We start from the raw sequence: 19,342 nt of genomic DNA on the forward strand, positions 1-19,342 counted from the left end.
TATAGAAGGCCAAGGCCTGCCTGACATCCAGAGAATGCAGCCTCCACTCCCAACAGTTGGTGTGTGGTTTCGGATAGAAGACTGGGAGGAATATATTCTGGTTTGTATCTAATTGGGAAAACACCTTTAGAAGGAAGGCTGGGTGAGGGCAAAGTTGAACCTTGTCCTTGAAGAAAGTTGTGTAAGAATGCTCTGACGGAAGCGACTTGAGTTCAGACACCCTCCTGGCTGAAGTTATGGCCACCAGAAAAGCTACCTTCCAGGATAGATAGAGGAGCGAGCATGTTGCTAGGGACTCAAATGGCGGTCCCATCAGCCTTGACAGCACAAGCTTAAGGTCCCATTGGGGAATTGGCTGACACATGAGAGTATATAGCCTGTCTATGCCCTTAAGGAAACACAGACCAGGGGATAACGAAGACCAAATGGCCTGCAACCCCTGGGTGAAAAGCCAAGATGGCAGCCACGTGGACCCTAACTGACAACACCAACAAAACCCTATTGCTTCAGATATAACAGATAGTCCAAGACAGAAGGTATTGAAGACAGCCTAGGTGGGATGCCCTTCTGAGAAATCCAAATTGAAAATCTCTTCCACTTAGCTAGGTAAGTGGCCCTTGTGGAAGGTTTTCTGCTATCAAAAAGGACCTCTCTAACAGATACCAAGCACATTAGTTCCAGAAGGTTCAGCCATGGAGCTTCCATCCCGTGAATTGAAGAGACTTGAGGTTGGGGTGCCGAAGACTGCCATGGTCTTGGGTGATCATGTCCGGAACTAGAGGCCAAGTGATTGGGGCTTCCACTGAGAGGTTGAGAAGTGTGATGTACCAGTGTTGACATGGCCAGGCTGGGGCTATCAGAATCATGAAGGATCCTTCCTTCCTGAGCTTCAGCAGAACCTTGTGAATGAGCGGTGTAGGCTGGAACACATAGAACAGCTGACCTGTCCATGGGATGAGAAAGCATCCACAATTGATCATGGACTGTGATTCTGGAAAGAGCAGAAATGCAGGCACTTCCTGTTAAACCTTGTTGCAAATAAGTCTACACAGGGAACTCCCCACTGTTGAAAGATGTTGCTCCCACATCTGGGCAAATAGACCACTCGTGACTAAAAAGGATCTGCTGGCTGTCCACCAACTCATTCTGAGCTCTGTGAAGGTAGAATGCCTCCAGGTATATTGATTAAGCGATGCAAAAGTTCCATAGTCCAAGGGCTTCCTGGCACAGTGCAGAGAAGCATGCTCCTGTCTGTTTATATATAAAACATCACTGTTGTATTGTCTGTCATGACTGATACACACTTGCCTTCCACATGGACTTGAAAGGCCTGACTGGCCAGGTGTACCGGTCTCAGTTCACTTACATTGATGTGGAGTAAGAGTTCTGTGAGAGACTAAAGACCTTGGGTTCTGAGCTACCCTAGCTGAGCTCCCCAGCCCATCACTGAGGCTTCCATCACTAGGCAAGTAAAGGTGAAGTGCGGAGAAAGGTACTCCTACGCATACCCTACACAGGTTGAGCCAACAATCTAGGGTCTTGATCTCCAAGGGGGGAAGTGAGGCTAATTTGTTTATTTGGTCCTGAGCCAGATGGTACACTGAGGCTAGCCACACCTGAAGTGGCCTGAGACGTAATCTTGCAGGCTGAATTACATATGTAATCATTTTCGTTGCCCTCTGTTGGACTCTCTCCAATTTGTTCACATCTTTCCTGTAGTGGGGGACCCAAAACTGGACACAACACTCCAAATGAGGCCTCACCAATGCTGAATAGAGGGGAATAATCACTTCTCTCGATCTGCTGGCAATGCTCCCACTAATGCAGCCCAATATGCCATTAGCCTTCTTGGCAATAAGGGTACACTCTTGACTCATATCCGGCTTCTTGTCCATTGTAACCCCCAGGTCCTTTTCTGCAGACCTGCTGCCTACCCAGTCGGTCCCCAGTCTGTAGCAATGCATGGGATTCTTCCGTCCTAAGTGAAGGACTTTGCACTTGTCCTTGTTGAACCTCATCAGATTTCTTTTGGCCCAATCCTACAATTTGTCTACATCACTCTGTATCCTATCCCTACACTCCAGAGTATCCTATCCCCACACTCCCCCCAGCTTAGCGTCATCTGCAAACTTGATGAGGATGCAATCCATCCATCCTCCAGTTCATTAATGAAAATATTGAACAAAAGTGGCCCCAGAACCAACCCCGGTGGCACTCCACTTGTTACTGGCTGCCAACTAGACATTGAGCCATTAATCACTACCCACTGAGCCTCATGATCTATCCAGCTTTTTATCCACCTTATAGTCCATTCATCCAACCCATACTTCTTTTACTTGATGGCAAGAATACTGTTTTATCTATTCATTTTTGTCTATTTTATCTTTCAGGAAAGAATACTGTTTTATCTTTTCATTTTTATTGTTTTATCCAGTTTTATCTATTCATTTTCCTCATCAGTTCTCACCTGAACCTCTTTTAGTTCATCTTCAATTTTTCTTTTTCTTTCTTCAATTTTTACAACTTCTTCTGCTATCTTGTGTTTAATCTTTTCCATTTCTGTCTTTTGCTCACTGGCATCCTGTAAGAAGAGAGATTATTCATGAAGGAACCCACTTTATTTTCCAAACTTGAATATGCGGTACTATTGTACTTTTGATATTAAATGTTCATACTTTTAAAATACATTTTAATTTGCATAGTATCTTTCATACAAAAGTACCAAGAAAGACTTGATACTAAATTGTTGTTTATAGCTCTGATTCAGGAAAGCACGTAAGCATGTTTAACTTTAAACATGTTTAAGTCTCATTGACTTCAATGACCTTAACTTCTGTCCTGAAAATAGGAACAATTGCCTGAATTGGGGCCTATGTAAAGTAACACACATATTTCTTCAACAGACTGGTAAGGAAAAGAGAAAGAGATTATTACTGTTATATCTATTTTAAAACACTGGAAAAGCACTCATATACTATGGTTGTGGAAGACATATAAATAAATAGATATGACTAAACTAAGGAAGAAGTGTATACTGTAACCTGGACATCATCTTCGACTTGAACCTGTCTCCAGGTCCTCAGATCCAGGCTACGTGTAAATCTTGCCAATTCTTTCTGCCTAACATCTCTAGGATAAGGCCTTTCCCATCCATCTATAGAGCTAAAACTCTCATCCATGCTCTCATCATCTTGCATCTCAATTACTGCAACATCCTTTTCTCTGGCCTTGACAAATACAATCTCACCCTGCTCATATTCATTCAGAATATTGCTACAAAGATCATTTTACTAATCTGTTCCTTTGACCACATCACCTCTCTCTTTTCATCCCTCCACTGGCTCTCACTTCTCTACCACATCAAATATAAGCTACTTGTCTTCACTCTCAAAGTCCTTCATGGTGTATCCCCACTCTACAGGTAATCTTCCATTCACAATCAAGATGTCGATTCCTGCCTCCAATCAGTCCATGATGCCAGCCTCTTTCACCCATTTATTCAGTTTCAAACAAGCACCTTCATGCTTTCTCCAATGATGGACCCCATGCTTGGGTGGAGAGCCCCATAAGTATCTGCAAATCTACCTCATTATCCTCATTCAAGTCCCTCCTTAACACTTTTATCTTCCATGATGTCTATAAAAATTTTTACAATGGTTAGGCTGCTTGTGCTGTGACCACTGCCTAACACGCTGACCAAAATTGTCTCATTGTTTCCTTGAATTCCCTTGTCTGCCTATTGGTATCCACCTGTCATTGTCTTTTGTCTCATGCTTAGACTATAAACTCTTTGGGACATGGACTGTCTTTTTGTTCTGTGTTAGTGCAGCACCTAGAACAATGGGGACCTAATCCATGACTAGGGCCCCTAGGCGTTACAGTAATACTACTACTACTCAATAATAGCAACATAGCCTATTATTTAAAGAGGTGTTGAGTACACACAACTCTCACTGAAGTTAATGAGAGCTGACTGTGCTTAGCACCTTTGAAAATCAGGCCAATAATGTACAAAACATGCACCCAAAAAGTAGCAACAATAAATGTGTTAGCCTGGGTTAGTATGAAGGCCAAGTTTTGGGATGGAACACTGAGCATGGAGAACAGGGCATAGGCCAGGAAGAAGGAAGGAGTACAAGTAGTGATCTGAAAGAGATGGGGTAAATTGGATATAAAAACAAGGAGGCTGTCCAAAATTCTGGAAACTCTATGGAAGAATAATCTACCTTATGCTGCACAGAGAAAGAGATGGAAAGCCAAAGAGACACCCAACTAGAGAACAGGTAGTAAAGGATATGACCACAAAGGAAGAAATCATTTTGGTGAGGCTGAAGTTATCAAGGAGGCATAAGAAATGGGAGGTCACTGGTTTATGTCGATTGTGAACATAGATGTTTATATCTCCAGTTGTAATTATGATTTAAAAGACAAATGCATGAACATTAAGTGAAGCAAAGTTGCTATATAAAATGACAGAATATGATTCCAAGAAATGAGGCACTTGTGCCCTGAATTAATGTGGTAGCAGAAAACAGTGACTGCATATAAGAAGTGGAAATGAAGGATGAGACTAGTTAATTACAGCATTTAACCTGAAAGTAGCTGCATTTACAGACAGATAGGTTGCTAATATATTATAATGATACAGCATTAAGTCATCCAAGGCTAGGTCAGGCATTTTATGCAATGAAAATATGAATATATCAAAAGTAATTAAAAAAGAAGTCATAGCCTCAATCACAGGTTAAAATCATTGTTCTGAGAGAGAACACATGTAGGAAGTGTGTATTCATTGGAGCGCTCTACCCCAGATAAACTGGTTCCTTTTCAAGTTTCATTAAAATGTTAGAGGGACCTTACGCTTGCATAGTGCTTCAACAGTAATATGCTAATTTCAGTGTTGTCAGTCCTGTTAGCACACCTCTGATGCCACTGAGCATATCATATTTCACTGCTTTTGTTTCCAACTCCTGTTTTAACCTTGCACAGTAAAACATGCTCTACAAGCATACAAGGGAATTTATGGATAGGGAACAGCCAAGGACTTTCAAATGTCTTCTAGCTTCCAACAGTCTTCAGCTGCCCTGGGCAAAATTGGGTAAAAGTTATCTTTGGTACAGGGAGCCAACACACCTAGGAAATCCATCCATCATCCTGGCTAACATTCAAGTACATCTACATCAAATAGATACAGAATACATAAAAGCCTCAAAAAACTTGCTAAAAATTCCCTCACATCTTCATGATTTCACAGGTTCTATAAGATAAAGACAACATATGCAGTTGTATGGTGCTGCAAGCCAAGTATTTTGAGGCTGCAGCCACTTGGTCTACTGTACATAGGAAATCTGTTCTCTTAGACCTCATTTATGGTTCGAAGTGTCATTTGTGCCTGATCTGCTCTCACTGAAATCCATGACAAAACTTCCTCTGATGCCAATGAGAGTAGGATCAACCCATTATGGCTTACCTTCTGTTTATGATCTTCAGAACCAGATGTGTATCAAATATTAATATCTACTTTCCACACGAATTGGAAACCTTGCATTTAACTAGGGAAGTGTTAAACTAGTGTTAAACTAGTTTAGTGTTAAACTAGTGTTAAATTAGTGTTAACTAGTGTTAAAGTGTTAAACTAAAGTGTTAAACTAGTTAAAGTGCATTTAACTAGGGAAGAAAAAAAAAAGAATCTCTCTGAAAAAAGACACTCTCTAGTTCCAAGAGGGGTGAAGAATGAGGCATCTCCATCACCCTTTGGCCATTTATCAACAAAAGATATAAGCTTGTCTACTTAAAAATCAGAAATCTCAGGAAAAACAAGGTTACTTACCAGTAACTGATTTCTTTGAGATGTGTTGCTCATGTCCATTCCACTATAGGTGTTTGCGCGCCTCCGTGCACAGCTACTGGAACTTTTTTCTCCTTAGCAGATCCCGCAGGGCCAGCTCCTGCGCCCCGTGGAGTCCCACGCACATGCTGCGGTATATGAGGCACTGGCGGCCCTACACCCCCTCAGTCCCTTCTTTCCACCAACTCCAGCGGCAGAGACGGGGGGGGGGGGTGTTGTCAAATGGATATGAGCAACGCATCTCGAAGAACATCAGTTACTGGTAAGTAACCTTGTTTTCTTCTTCAAGTGCTTGCTCATGTCCATTCCACTATAGGTGACTAACAAGCAGTACCTTGGAGATTGGCCAGAGTTAGTGGTGAGCTGCCTGCAGCCCAGCTCTGCTGAAGCCTGCGTCTTTCCACTCCCGTTGGACAGTGGTGTGGTGGGACATGAAGGTATGTACCGCCAGCCTGGCAGCTGCTCTGCAGATGCCCTGCCCTAGCACTTACGCTAGGAAGACTGAAGATGGAGCTTGAACTCTGTTGAGTGAGCTGTGGTGGCGCCCGGAAGCGGCACCTTCACCTGCTCATAGCTGAACACGACGCAGGAAGTTATTCACAAGGAAAATGCCTTTCATCCGGTCACCTGCTGTGACGAAGAGCTGCATCGCTCTCTGGAACAGCCTCATACCTCTGATGTAGAAGCCAGGGACCTGCTCACGTTTTTAACAAGTGCCGCCTTCTCTTCTCCTCCGAACCGTGTGGTTCGGAGAAAACATAGGGAGAATATATGTTGGTCACAATGAAACTGGGAAATCACCTTGGGCTGGAAGGCCCGGTGCGGTCTCAACTGAATCTTATCTTATAGACTACAGTGGGGGGGGGTCCGAGCCCTGATCCTGGAGACCTTCCTTACCGAGGTAGCACCCCCCACCCCAGGAAGGCCACCTTCCCGGAAGGCTGGAGTAGAGGGCATGACACCGTGGGTTCCAGAGGGGGGGCCCGTGGGCCGGGAAAGGAGCAGGTTGAGATCCTAGGAAGGCACCAGGTCACGGACCTACTGATAGAGCCTCCCACCTCCTTCAGGAACTGAACCGACATCAGAGGGGAGAATCGCAATCCCCCCTCCAGCAACTGATGTAAGGCTGATGTGGCTGCTAGGTGTGCCTTCAAGGAGGCCACCCTCAGTCCCTGGAGCTTTAACAGTGGCAAGTATTTCCTGGATCACCTGCACTGGCTACAGGCTGGGCAGAATACCCCGGGACTCCTCCTGGCAGGAAACAGCCACTTCCACTTAACCTGGTACACGACCTGCGTGGAGGGCTTCCTGCTACCCAGCAGGACTCACTGGACTTGTTCTGAGCAACTCGTTCATCGCCTCTCGGCCACTGATCCATCACTCCCTGAGGTGTCGATGGTCCAGGTCTGGGCACCGCAGGTGACCATGAACCTGGGAGCTGGGATCATGCTGACTTGGGGGCTCCCAAGGCGGCGATTGAGAATCCAGCAGTATGCTGAATCCATGCTGGCGTGGCCAGGCCGGAACAGTCCAGATGGCATCTGTTTAGCCTCTCCTCATCTTTAGCAGGACTGTATGCAGGAGGGGAAAGGCGGGAAGTGAATATGAAACTGTCTGACCGCTACAGATGGACGGCGTTGGCGATCGCCTCCGCCCCTTGACCACGGAGAGAGCAGACACCTCATGCTCCAGTCCGATACGGACAGATTCCCCTTAGGGAAACCCCCCTTCCAGACGGTCATAGGCGCCCTTTGTGGGTGCAGCGACCCATCGTGGTGAGTAAGAGCAACCCCTTGACACAGTCTGCCTCATCGTTCATCACCCCCAGGAGGTGCTCACCACCAGGTCCTAAGGACTGATAGCTTCCCTTCATAAGGCTGACGAATGGGCTCCCCCCGCCTGTCGATGTAGTACACGGTCGCTGCACTGTATGTCAGCACCTGTACGGAGGAACATTCCACAAGCCCTGCAAGCATTTCGCAGATCTTTACATTTGTGTGCCGACGCTTCTCCTCCCTTGGCCAGACACCCTGTGAGCCGAGGTCGGTGCTGATACGGCGCTTTACCCCCTGCTCGAGGTGGCCGATATCAGGGTAACTGAAGAAGCCTGTTCCATGAATGGAACACCCTTTCCCACATCCAGGGAAGTCGTTCACCAGTCTAGGGAGGCTAGGGTTTGCTGCTGTTGGTTTTTGGGTTTTTTTTTTTTTTTGGGGGGGGGGGGGGGGAAGGGAGGAGACGGGACCGTAGCCTCCCAGTGAAGAAAGTACCTGCTCGGACTGTATCCCGGGGCTGTGCCTGAAGCGGCCTAAGCATCAGGCTAGCTAGCCTCGCCATATAGGTTCAAGCCACCATGTAAACTATCAGCTGTCGGCAACGTTTGGCTGTCGTCGTAGGGCATTTGAGCAGGTGGACCATCCTGAGGGACACTACCTCACAGAACGGTGGGGGCAAAAAGGTCTGGTCCGGGGAGGAACCGGTCACGCCGATGCATTCCGTAGGCTGCACCTGAGCTACTGTGAACTTTTGTGTGTTTACCAGCAGGACACATCAGCCACAAGTGGTGCCTGACCAGCTCACACTGCTTTGGATTTGGGACCTGGACCTGCCTGGGTGAATCTTGCACCCTCAAGCATGCAGCTACCACTGCCAGGCCTTCAGTAAACACTCTCGGGGCCAAGTAACAGGCCACAGGGTAAAGCCGTAAAGCGTTAGAGGGAGCCAACCCCTATGAAGTGAAGGAAGCTTTGAAGATATGTGTCCCTGAAATCCAGGGTGGCATACCAGGCTCCTGTTTCCAATACTGGAGCTGGGGAGACCATGCGAGACTTGAGTCCCTTGATCGGTATTTGTGAGATGACGTAGGTCTGCCACCATCCTTAACTCCCTTTTTTTGGGGGGGGGGAGGGGGAAGGTGGGGGGTATGAGGAAGTACCTCAAGTAGGACCTCTTCCGCCATGCGTTGTGGGACCTTTCCCACTGCTCTGGGCTGAGGCGGCCTCAACCTCTTGGATGTGGAATTGCCACTGAGAGGGAGGAAGGGGGAGGTGTCGAGGGGGAAGGCAGAGGAGATGACCGGGGGCCCTAGCTCCCGAACTATATCAAGGACCCAGTGGTCTGAAGGCATTCTGGCTCACACGAACCTGAAGGAGGATACAGGCTAGAGCACTGCCCTTGCATGCACCATCAGAAAGGGCCTTTTCCGATTGCCCTATCACCGAGGGGACCCTCACTGAGGGCCTAAGGAGCCACTCAGGGCAGATGGTGTCTCCTAGACCCCTGACTCTGTCCCATTGCCCATAGGTCACAAGACGGCCATGGCTGACACCTCTGCTGCTGCTGTCCCTGGGGACGTGCCTGACACCTAAAGGTCTGTGGGGTATAGCGGCCCAGGGAACAGAGCGTGGTCTTGGAGTCCTTGAGACCATGCAGCTTCGCCTGTATCTGAACCAAGGAGAAGGCTGCATCATTCAAGGAAGGGCCTCGGATGGGCTGCTGGACCTTTTTGGGCAGCCCAGGATGCCAGCCACTAACCTCTGGGTATGCTGATGGAGGGAGGTATGGCTCTGCCCACCAAATCAGCAGCAACTGAGTATGCCTGGAGCGCTGCTCTAGCTCCCCTGGTACCCTCTTCTGCAATGGTACACAGGTTCAGCGTCTGCTGCCAGGCAGAGCCTCAGCAAAGCAGCTCGCTGAATCCCCCAAGGGCTCACTTTCTACTTGCTGGTAGTGCTATTGAATAAAATTTTTCTCCAAATAAGTCTGGCTTGCAGTCACCCTGGTTCTCTGGAGTAGAGCCCGGCTGCCATGCCTATCCCTGTGGTTGGCGGAAACCACCACCAGGGACCTGGGGCGGGGTGGTGAACAGTATTCAAACCCCTTGGCTGGGGTGTAATATTCTTCTTGGCTCATTTAGGCATTGGGCTATGGAGGAGAGGGTTTGCCACGGGACCCCCACTATGTTGAGCACCCATTTGTAGACCAGGAGGGCTACCACACTGTGGAGCCCACCAGTGGCACATTAAAAATTGCCTGACGCCCCTTTTGCTCCTTCACCTCCAGCCCCAAGGTGGACGCTACCTCTTGAGCAGTTCCCAATGTGCACTAGAATCAACCAGGGCTCGGGAGAATGCTTCATCTAGCGGGAAGGAGGGGGGCAGAGGGGGAAGGGCTCTGCAGGCCACAGCACCTCTTCCCGCCGACAGGCGGTCCCCACAGGAGTCCCTGCCCACGGGGCCACGTCGTCGTCCGAGGGCAAATGATGGCCCTTTCCCTGTGCCGGAGGCACTGACTGCATCCCCGAGGGTTTGACAGATTGTGGTCCCGTCCCCCGGGAAACTCCTTAGACCTCCATACAGCCATTGGGGTGACCATTGCCTCTGAGGCCATCTGCCTGAAGCTCAGGCACCTTTCGTTGGTGGTGGCTCCCCCAGGTACTACATCCCCAAAGGGACACTGAGGCACCGTCAAAAGACCACGGCTGGGGCTGCCCCAAAGGCTCTCACTGTGCAGTACCGTCACTCCAGAAAGCGTCCCCTCGACATCGATGACCTCGACTACCAGGTTCGTCGTGGGTGCCGCGGCCAGAGCAGACGTAGGGATAACGCCCCAGCAATCTAGGCTGACTCAAGCGTCATCCCAGTACCGAGGACTTTGCACTCTGCATGCATCTCGGTGCCGAGACAAACTCCGGCGACCGGGCTCTGCCCGGCTTCAGTGCCGAGTCTGTCTCCAGCCACAGAGTTTGGCACAGCCTCGGTGCGGGGACAAATCCTCGGTGCCGAGGCTGTCTCCGGCATCCAGGTTTGCCTCGGTGCAGGGGACGAACTCCTCGATGCCAAGTCTGTCTCCAGCAACCAGGTTCGGCTCCGCCCGGTGAATTCCTCAGTACCGAGGCTGTCTCCGGTGACCGAGATCAGCGCCGCGTCCTTGAGGGCAAACTCTTCATTGCCGGAGCAGTGGGATGGACCTCACCCGGTACCGGGGAGTTGAGACTGGTGTTCGGGAGGGCGACTTCGCTCTCCGCCTCGATGCAGGTCGATTCGGCAACCGCGACCTCTGATAACTTCTAGGGGAGCATTTCTGCTCTACCCTAGTAAACTGGTCTGCAGGAGATCTTCCTCCCCATATCAGGGATCTCTTGAGCCATTCAGGGGGTCCCAACGCGGGCTTCCCCCGTAACATGAGCCCCTTCTCTCTCATGGAGGTATGGGCGGCGGTGGCATATGCAAGGCCAACAAGGCTCTTGCTGCCCGTCGACCACTGAAGTCAACGGTGCCGGTAGGTGCTAAGTGGCTCCCCCACTCCTCCGAGTCAGGGGAGGCTCCCTGGCTGGAGACGCTGGCTCAGGCAGTGGGTCTCTGTGATCCGACCTCAGTATGGATTGGTGCTCCACCCCAATTGCTTCAACTGTGCATGGAAGTATCCATATTCTGAGTGCTAATTCCGTCCATTCACAATGCTAAGTCGGGTCGGTGCCGACGGTGCCCTCTCTACCAACAGCACACTGAGTACCGCAGCAGAGCAGGTTGGCTCAGAGCTGGCTCGGGGGCTCCATGAGCCAGGCTTTCAGGCGGATTTTCTGGAGGTCTGAAAGCCTTATTGATCCGTTCTCTCCTTATGAAGTGTTTCCCCCCCATGCTTCACGTAGTGGGGGTCACTTAACGGGAAAGCCTTCCCGCCGGAGCGCACAGCTTGAAGCCATGACACTGGAGCATACCGGCTCCGGGTAAAGTCTCAGCTAGACTATCTCAAAGTCTCTAACTACCACTACAACAGTTATTACTCTAACTAGCTAATTAACACAAAAAAAAATCATTGCTTAAAGTTCAAACACGGAGAATTAAGCGCTTGCAATGCAAGTGCAGGCAGCTCCAGTAACCATCACGGGCGGAAAGAAGAAACTGAGGGGTCATAGGGCTGGCAGCGCCCCATATACCGCGGCATGTGCGCGGGACTCCAGGGGGCGCCGGAGCCGACCCTAAGGGATCTGCTAAGGGTAAAAAGTTCCAGTAGCTGTGCACGGAGGCACGCACACATCTATAGTGGAATGGACATGAGCAAGCACTCGAAGAAGAATCCCTACTTTCAACTAGATGCAAAAATGCCACAGAAAAAAATGTACAGAACTTGGCACTCAAAAAACCATAGATAAAATAGTAGATCAGTCGGAAAATTTTTTGAAAATTTTGAATTTCAGTCTTTGATCAATTCTAGAAAGTAGATCTGTTAGATATAGACAAATCTGGAGGGCCTTTTAGTCTTAACTACTGTAGTAAGTACCAATCAGCTGCTGAAATAAGACTGTTCTCCTCTCCTACCCTGCTTGGTCGACCCAGACATTGATCAAATTCCCTTATAATTTTCCATCTCAATGTTAATCAGCTCAGGCTTCAAAGCTTCATGTAATCTCCTAAGCCAACTGCTTTTAAATATTTTCAGGTTTTGCACTCCTCAACATGCAACTCCATGCATCGGAATCTGTGGAGACAATTTCACATAGGAAAGAAAAAGGGAGGGAGGGTTTTTTTTTTGTTTGTTTGTTTTTTAATTCTGTTGTGATGATCAACATTACCTGCATAGACACTGTAATTTCTTGGAGTGCAGCATCAGCTTCATCTTGCTTTGTTTTAAGTAATATACTTTGTTCTCCAGCTTTTCTGTTCAGTTCATCTACTAGGGCTTTGGCTTCATTCAGTTTAGACACTCCTGCCTACAAATGTTTTAAAAAAAAAAAAAAAAAAAAAAACATGGTTAGCAACAATTAGTAAACAAAGTTATTTTTGTCAGATAGAGAGTACAGTACAGACAATGTTGGAAGGATTAAAAAGTGACCAATTCTGACAATGCTTCCATTTTATATCTCTGTGTGTTAAGGAGTACATATTCCTACCCTCACCTCCATTAAATCTCAATCATTTCTCATTCAGGGAAAAAGAAAAACACAATTGGCTTAATGCCTGTTTCATCATCAATAAATCAGGGTGCATGAGCTATAATTAAGATAGCACTTGATCTAGTTCCCACTAATATCAATGGAAGTCTTTACAGGGACTTTACTGGGAGCTGCATTGGCCCAATAGTGCCCTAATTGGCATCTTGTGAACTTTACACTCCATTGTGCATAATTTTCTTAATGTATTTTCACCCAGAACAAGTGGATTCAACAACTTCTCAAGGTAGATCAGTATTAGGACTCTCAACATTAACAGTTTACTTTCATTACAGTGAAAATCTGCAATCTAAACCAAAAGAAGTAAATGTAATTTTTAGTAAAAAACAATGATTGGGACTCAATCTGACTGCCATTAATTCAATTACATCTCAGTAGCCAGAATAATTATATTCCCTTTGAACGCAAATTTAGAAAAATGCAATTAATCAAATTGCACTATTCTGTTTCTTTATGTTGTACATTCTGTAGATAATGTAGATGTATATAATGTAAGGATCAAATATGTTTTAAATTAACTTTTTTCTTTAATTATTTTTATTTTACTTGAGTTATAATAGCAAGATATAATCCATCTAAATATTGTGTGTAAAATATCTCAAATTGGCAAATGCTGGTTTATTTAGGAGCCCATTTTTTTCAATTTCTTCTGAATAACTTTTTTCTTTCACTTAAATTATACAAAAATTACTTGGGGGTCTGTCATGTGACCAGGTATAAGCAACAAATCAAGACACAAGTGTGATTATTTTGCTTGTCATGTTGGTATGTCATTTTCACAGACAAATGAAGACGTTTCCTGTCCTCACAATCTTAAAATCTAGGTTAGATAAGACCAGACAGTTTCAAAGACAGACAACAATTAGCAGAGGAGGGTGAACAGGAGACTTACATAATATAAGTCCATGAGGATATTTGTTTTTATCATGGTGTTTCCTTTTATAAGAAGAAATTCATTTTGGTTAAGCTGGTGCAGGAATCAAGGCAATGGTCCATGTGGAAGAGATGGTCAAAATGGGTAAGTTAAGAGAGGAAGGTTGTGTCGGCTACAGGATCAGGCAGGTGTTTCCAGAGAAGAGACATTATGGGAAAAACAAAGAGGAAATGGTGGAAGAGTACACACAGGTCACAAAAGTAAGCAGAATATGAAGAGCTCAGGTCCTGAGCAAGGGAATGGAGAGAAAAGTGAGACAAGATGTACAGGCAGGCAACAGCTATGTAAAGCTTTGATGGGATGACAAGGAATCTGATTTGATGCAGAAGATGTGAAGCTATGGCTAAATCTCAGGATTAGGGTATCATGAGCAAAGCTGCAGAAGAGGCGGATGACTTCAACAATGGGAAGTGGTAGACTAGAGAAGAGAAAGAATCAGGTAGAGTAGGAAATTGCAGTATTCTAGGCAATAAATTCCTAAAGCCTGGACAAGGGCAATATGTAATAGGGATAAAAAAGAAAGAGATGGATTATGGAGATATAAAGAAAGAAATTACAGAAGTGAAAAGAGAGGAGTCAAAGGTGATTGGTTGCTCTACCTTTCCACTTTCTCAGGGGACAATATAAGAATTGCTGTTTTTGTTTCACAATAATCTCATGAAAAGGACCTAACGCTGCTCCCATGGCAGTTAAAGTGAAATTTCCAATAACTTCAATGGGAACAGAATCAGATGCAAAGAAAGGGAATGGAGTGAAGGTATAATCAGAAAATTTCATTTACATGCTGTCTGTAACTTAAATAAGGAACTTCATTGTAGGATAATAACTGTTTAGTAAGTCTGAATGCTAAAGGAATCACAGATTAAGGCCTTTTAGTACTAGACAGATTAGATGGCAAATCACTAAGAATACAAAACTTGCACTTGGCACTGATGTGTACCACGAATGTTTATCCAGGCCCTGTGTGTGTAGCTGTGCTGATGTGACAGACCAACGGTCATGGTCAGCCAATGGCGAGCTAGTCTAGGGTGTATATGTGTGTGTATGTAATGGTGAATCTGGGACTAACTGACCTGGGTCAACTGACCCTGTAGAACAGCACAATATCAGGTGCCCGCATGAATATTTGACAATATGTACGTCAGCCAATCCCTGCTGTCCCTCCCAAAATTAATTAGAAAAACAAGTTATAAATAATCATGATATGCTAAATAAGCGCTAGCAGAGCATATTTTGGGGACGTGACTCCTTTGGGAAAACGGTATAAGTACTAGGAAATATCACATTATGTAGACATCCCAATTAACATCTGAAGAGAGACTTTAGAACCAAAGGATCTCAGGGTAGCCAACACATTACCACAAGGGACCATTAAACAGATCAGGTATTCAAGAAGAACCAGAGTCAGGGTAGCCAAGACCCTGCTATGAGGACTCAGAAAATAGACCAAGTACTTGAAGGAAGAAGGAGAGAGAAGAAACAGTCTTCACCTAGAAGTGATAGCTATACCTGCTTTATTTGCTAATCGGGATATTATGCGGGGCCGGCATAGTTACTGAGGGTTATGCTTGGGGAATTGAGGCTTATTAAGGAGAGGCATTGTATAGCTTTTTCTGTTTGTCTGTGATGCCTGCTTCTAAGTTTGTTTAAGAAAATAACATTTTCACTTTATACTTCATGGCCAAGGAAAAGACCCCAATCAGCAAGTAAATAAAGACCATGAGAATAGTAAGTAGTGTTAAATTTATGGTATAGGAAGGATTTACAGTTCCAAAAGTAACTAATGAAGTAAAGACCTGCCATAACAAGACAAATGGAAATTGTCTCAAAAGAAAAAAAACCCAAACCTTCCCACTGTTCTGCTATGCAAGCAAGGATCACACTGCACACCCATGTGCACCCATTTGGTATGATTGTGTATCATTCATGTTCACCCTTATAGTGTAACTGTGTATTGTTTAATGCAAGGTATGTCATGTAAGATGTTTTTGAAATGATCATGGCATACTGAACATTATTGTTATAATAGTAAGTTTGTTGCAATGTCATGTGTATGGTTATGAGGTTTCACTATGTAATCTTCCTAAATAAGTGTCTCATAGCTTGCGGCAGTTCTAGGCAAACCTCTCCAGAGATGGAGGGCCATTCACACCTCACTAGGACTCATATAGAACAACCCAGCTCAGCATTCAGAGAACAAAGGACCAGCCCAGATGATAACAAGCGAATCCACAAAAAAACAGTGTCTCAGGGTGTGGAGAAAACCAGGGACAGATGCTGTTTGTCACCTGACCCTGAAAGAGGGTGGTGGTGAAAGAGATTGTAAAAAGGGGGACATTTTGGCTGTGTGGGCCCTCTCTTCCACTCCCATCTACAAACAGCAACAAGCAACTAAAGCGTCGACCACAGGGGGAGGGCCTGGTTAGAGGAAGACCAGCCAGCCTGTGGTGAAAATCAGCTAAGACTATAAGGTTACTGAAAGTGTTAAGCTTAGTTAAGAATGTGATTTGCCTTTTATTTGCTTTTGATCAAATCTGACCTGTCTTCCTCTGACTTATAATCACTTAAAATCTTTCTGAACTTAATAAATTTATTTGTTTTAGCTAAAGCGGTGCATGTAGTCTGAGGTGCGTTAAGGATCCATTCCAAGTGACAAGGCTGATTCAAATAAATTTTTTTGATAAATTGCTAAACTGATTATGAGCTTGCATTGTTCAGTAAGATGGAAGTTCCTAGGGTTGCATCTAGAATTGGGGTGTTTGCTGGGGTCATTCTATTGCACAATCTCATAAGTGGCTGGCCAGAAGTACTCACTAACTAAGGTAAGAACTGCTCGCTCGCTCGCTTGCTTGCAGGAGGCTGTGTACGAACTTCCCAGGAGTGGGAGTTCAAACAGCAGAACAGAGTGAGAGGAGCTCCAAGAGTGAGGGACTGAAGTGACACAGCAATACAGCAGTCCAGATTGCAGAGGGGAATGTCACACAGGGGAAGGAGGGACAGAAGGTAAGAGAACACCTTGGAGGAAGGGAAGTAGCAAGGAGAAATTGTTTCAAACTAAGTTTTTGCTAAAGCTAGCAAATTAGCTGAACGGTATAAAGAAGGCCATAAATCTGGGGGTTCTTTGTCAGAGCCTATCTGATCATGCTGGAGCATGCCAGAGTGAGATTGTCATGCCTAGGTCTGGTCTATTTGTAAGTATACTTGTTTACACATGCTTGTAAATACTGTTACTGTATTAGATGTTGTAACTGCACATTGTTAGGCTTTCAAACACGTTTAGAGCAACTGCATAAAATACCATTTGGCCTATGGATTTAATAAAGGAATTTATGATGAAATTAGTGTTTGGGAGTTTGCCAGATCAATATTAATTATTTCAAATATTATTAATAATTCCAACACTCATGATCAGGAAAGCTGTGCAAAGTAAACAAGTTGCCTTCCCAGTATGAAACGTGTGTACTGTCAGTGGTCTGTCAAAAATTGACAGATTTGAATAACTAAAGCCATTGTTGATGAGTTTTTGACTGGTTGGTGTACATTACATCCAAATGAGGTCAATAGGAAAATAATTTCAATTGACAACCATGTAGAGAATATTTTATTGTTACGTATACATACACACATACACACTTAAAATCAAACAATTGTATTGTCTTTGACTCTACACCAAAATAAAAAGGAGTAATGATTTTCACTGGTTACTTTAACTATAACTCTCCCTGCTACAGTCACAGTACCCATACCCCTATGCAATATGCATCTGTCAGAATAGGACTTCTGCTCCCAGACCCACTCCCACCCACACATTCACTCATGAAAAACTTTTCAAGCCAGAATGCTAACCCTAGATATTGCAGTGCTGACAAGTATGTTTTTCCCTTCTGAAGGGAAGCACTTGGGAAAAACAAAAGTAAAATGAGGGAACCCCACTACTTCTGAAGTCATTTGGGAGAGGAGAGTGAGGGTCTCTGTTTTAGGACTACTAGTGTCCCTCACCTCAAACCAGAGAAGATGTTGTATGAGCACATGCACAAAGGAAGTGGAAACTCAGGCCAATCAACCTAGCAGCAGCGCATGCTGCCAATCACACATACGCAAGATACGATAACAAAGAGGGAGAGCAACTGTCACTGTATCAACTGTGAAAATCGACTCACAAATATGGAAGTATTTTGCCAACTCATATGTAGAAAATGTTATTAGTGACATACCTGCAAATGGCTTTGCCTTTTTAACAACTCTGCTCTTTTGCTGCTATTGATGGCACTATATACATGCAGGAAAGTCATATATCTACTTGGAGTTGCTCCATATGCTTTACATGACTCATGGATCACCAAAAAAGACTTCAAAAAATCAGAATCACCTATGCAGAAAAATACATTATTTACAAAAATCATTCCTATTGTACACAGAATAACTCACGATGAGCAATGTGACACACTTTTTAAATCATGAATTGAGGACATACACAGTATCTATAAGGGCAGAGTTTTGCAGAGTCCCATGGGAGAAACAAAGCCTAAAGATTTGCCCTTCAGAAGTCAACAAACACTCTGTTCTTATTTTAAATATTAAAAGTTTTGTATTTAATTGAAAAGGTATATAAGCATTGCCAGGGTCGGTCCTAGACCAAATGGCACTCTAGTTAAGGAGCGTCTATGGCACCTTCTCCTCCCCCCGTTTGTTAAACTTTTTGAATATCTTATTTGTTATTGCATTTGTAGCTCATTTCATTTTTTTGGTTCATGCATGCAAATCATGTTTTATCCACATACAGAATACCTGAAACATTTTACTTCAAACATTCTATTTTCCTTTTTGTCACCAACAAAAACAGCACCTGGAGCCCAGAGCCCCCGCAAGCCTGGCACCCCAGGCAGTTGCCTGGGTCACCTGCCCCTAAATCCAGCCCTGAGCATTGCGAGAATTAGTTCCACATCACTGAAGGCTCAATACTAAAAGGTGCTGAGAACCTTCATTTCCAACTGATGTCAACAGAACTTGAGGGTGGATGCTCAGAACCTTGCAGGATCTAGGTTTGAGTGCTTTTGTTGTCACTGGTGCTGAATACAATAAATATTTAAACTGGTGCTGCAAACAATAAATATTTAAACAGCTCCTTCAGCTTGCTGAATGGAATTTTTGTAAATGAACTGAAGAAAACATGAAATAAGCTATGCAACACTACAAATGAAAAAACACTAAAATATGTATATGTGAAAGAATATTTGGAAGTAGCATCAAGGTAAACATATAAAGGTGTCTAGAATTATGAGTAGTTGCATGGACTTTAGCCCTATAATCTGAGTATCACGTCAAACATTTGAGTCTTTTTTTATTAAAAAGTGGGGAAATATAAGAAATCTACCAGGAACCATTTAACATTTGGTTTTCTTGTTATCATTAGGGTTTCTGCATATAATCTTATTTAAATTTATGTTTTTATATAGTAATTTGAGAAAAAATATTTTTCAAACAAGGATAAGTGCTGATTTTGTGATTTAGACTATTCTCTCTCTCAGAAAAAAATTAATGGACAAATGTGCAGTTTTAGCACACAATCTGACCTAATCACTTAATAATTTCCTGTTCTGAAAATACA

At 44.8% G+C, this 19,342-nt stretch overlaps 1 protein-coding gene across 4 annotated transcripts in view; it reads right to left on the minus strand.

The window, feature by feature from the left end:
- Window positions 1–19,342, minus strand: part of DYNC2H1 (dynein cytoplasmic 2 heavy chain 1) — a 410,146-nt gene that overhangs the window by 295,742 nt on the left and 95,062 nt on the right. For all 4 annotated transcript variants that reach the window (XR_010923568.1, XM_067567730.1, XM_067567720.1 and 1 more), the window contains exons 54-56: window positions 17,949–18,103; window positions 12,423–12,560; window positions 2,468–2,581 (exon numbers count right to left, since the gene is read on the minus strand). Coding sequence is in view for 3 of the 4 variants with exons in the window: in XM_067567730.1 (XP_067423831.1) it covers window positions 2,468–2,581; window positions 12,423–12,560; window positions 17,949–18,103 (407 nt within the window). In the remaining variant the exon portion in view is untranslated. The remainder of the gene's footprint in view (window positions 1–2,467; window positions 2,582–12,422; window positions 12,561–17,948; window positions 18,104–19,342) is intronic.

The sequence above is a fragment of the Emydura macquarii genome, unplaced genomic scaffold, assembly GCF_026122565.2.
Source record: "Emydura macquarii macquarii isolate MOO-44397 ecotype Brisbane River unplaced genomic scaffold, CSIRO-AGI_Emac_v2 contig_318, whole genome shotgun sequence".
NCBI lineage: Eukaryota > Metazoa > Chordata > Testudines > Chelidae > Emydura > Emydura macquarii.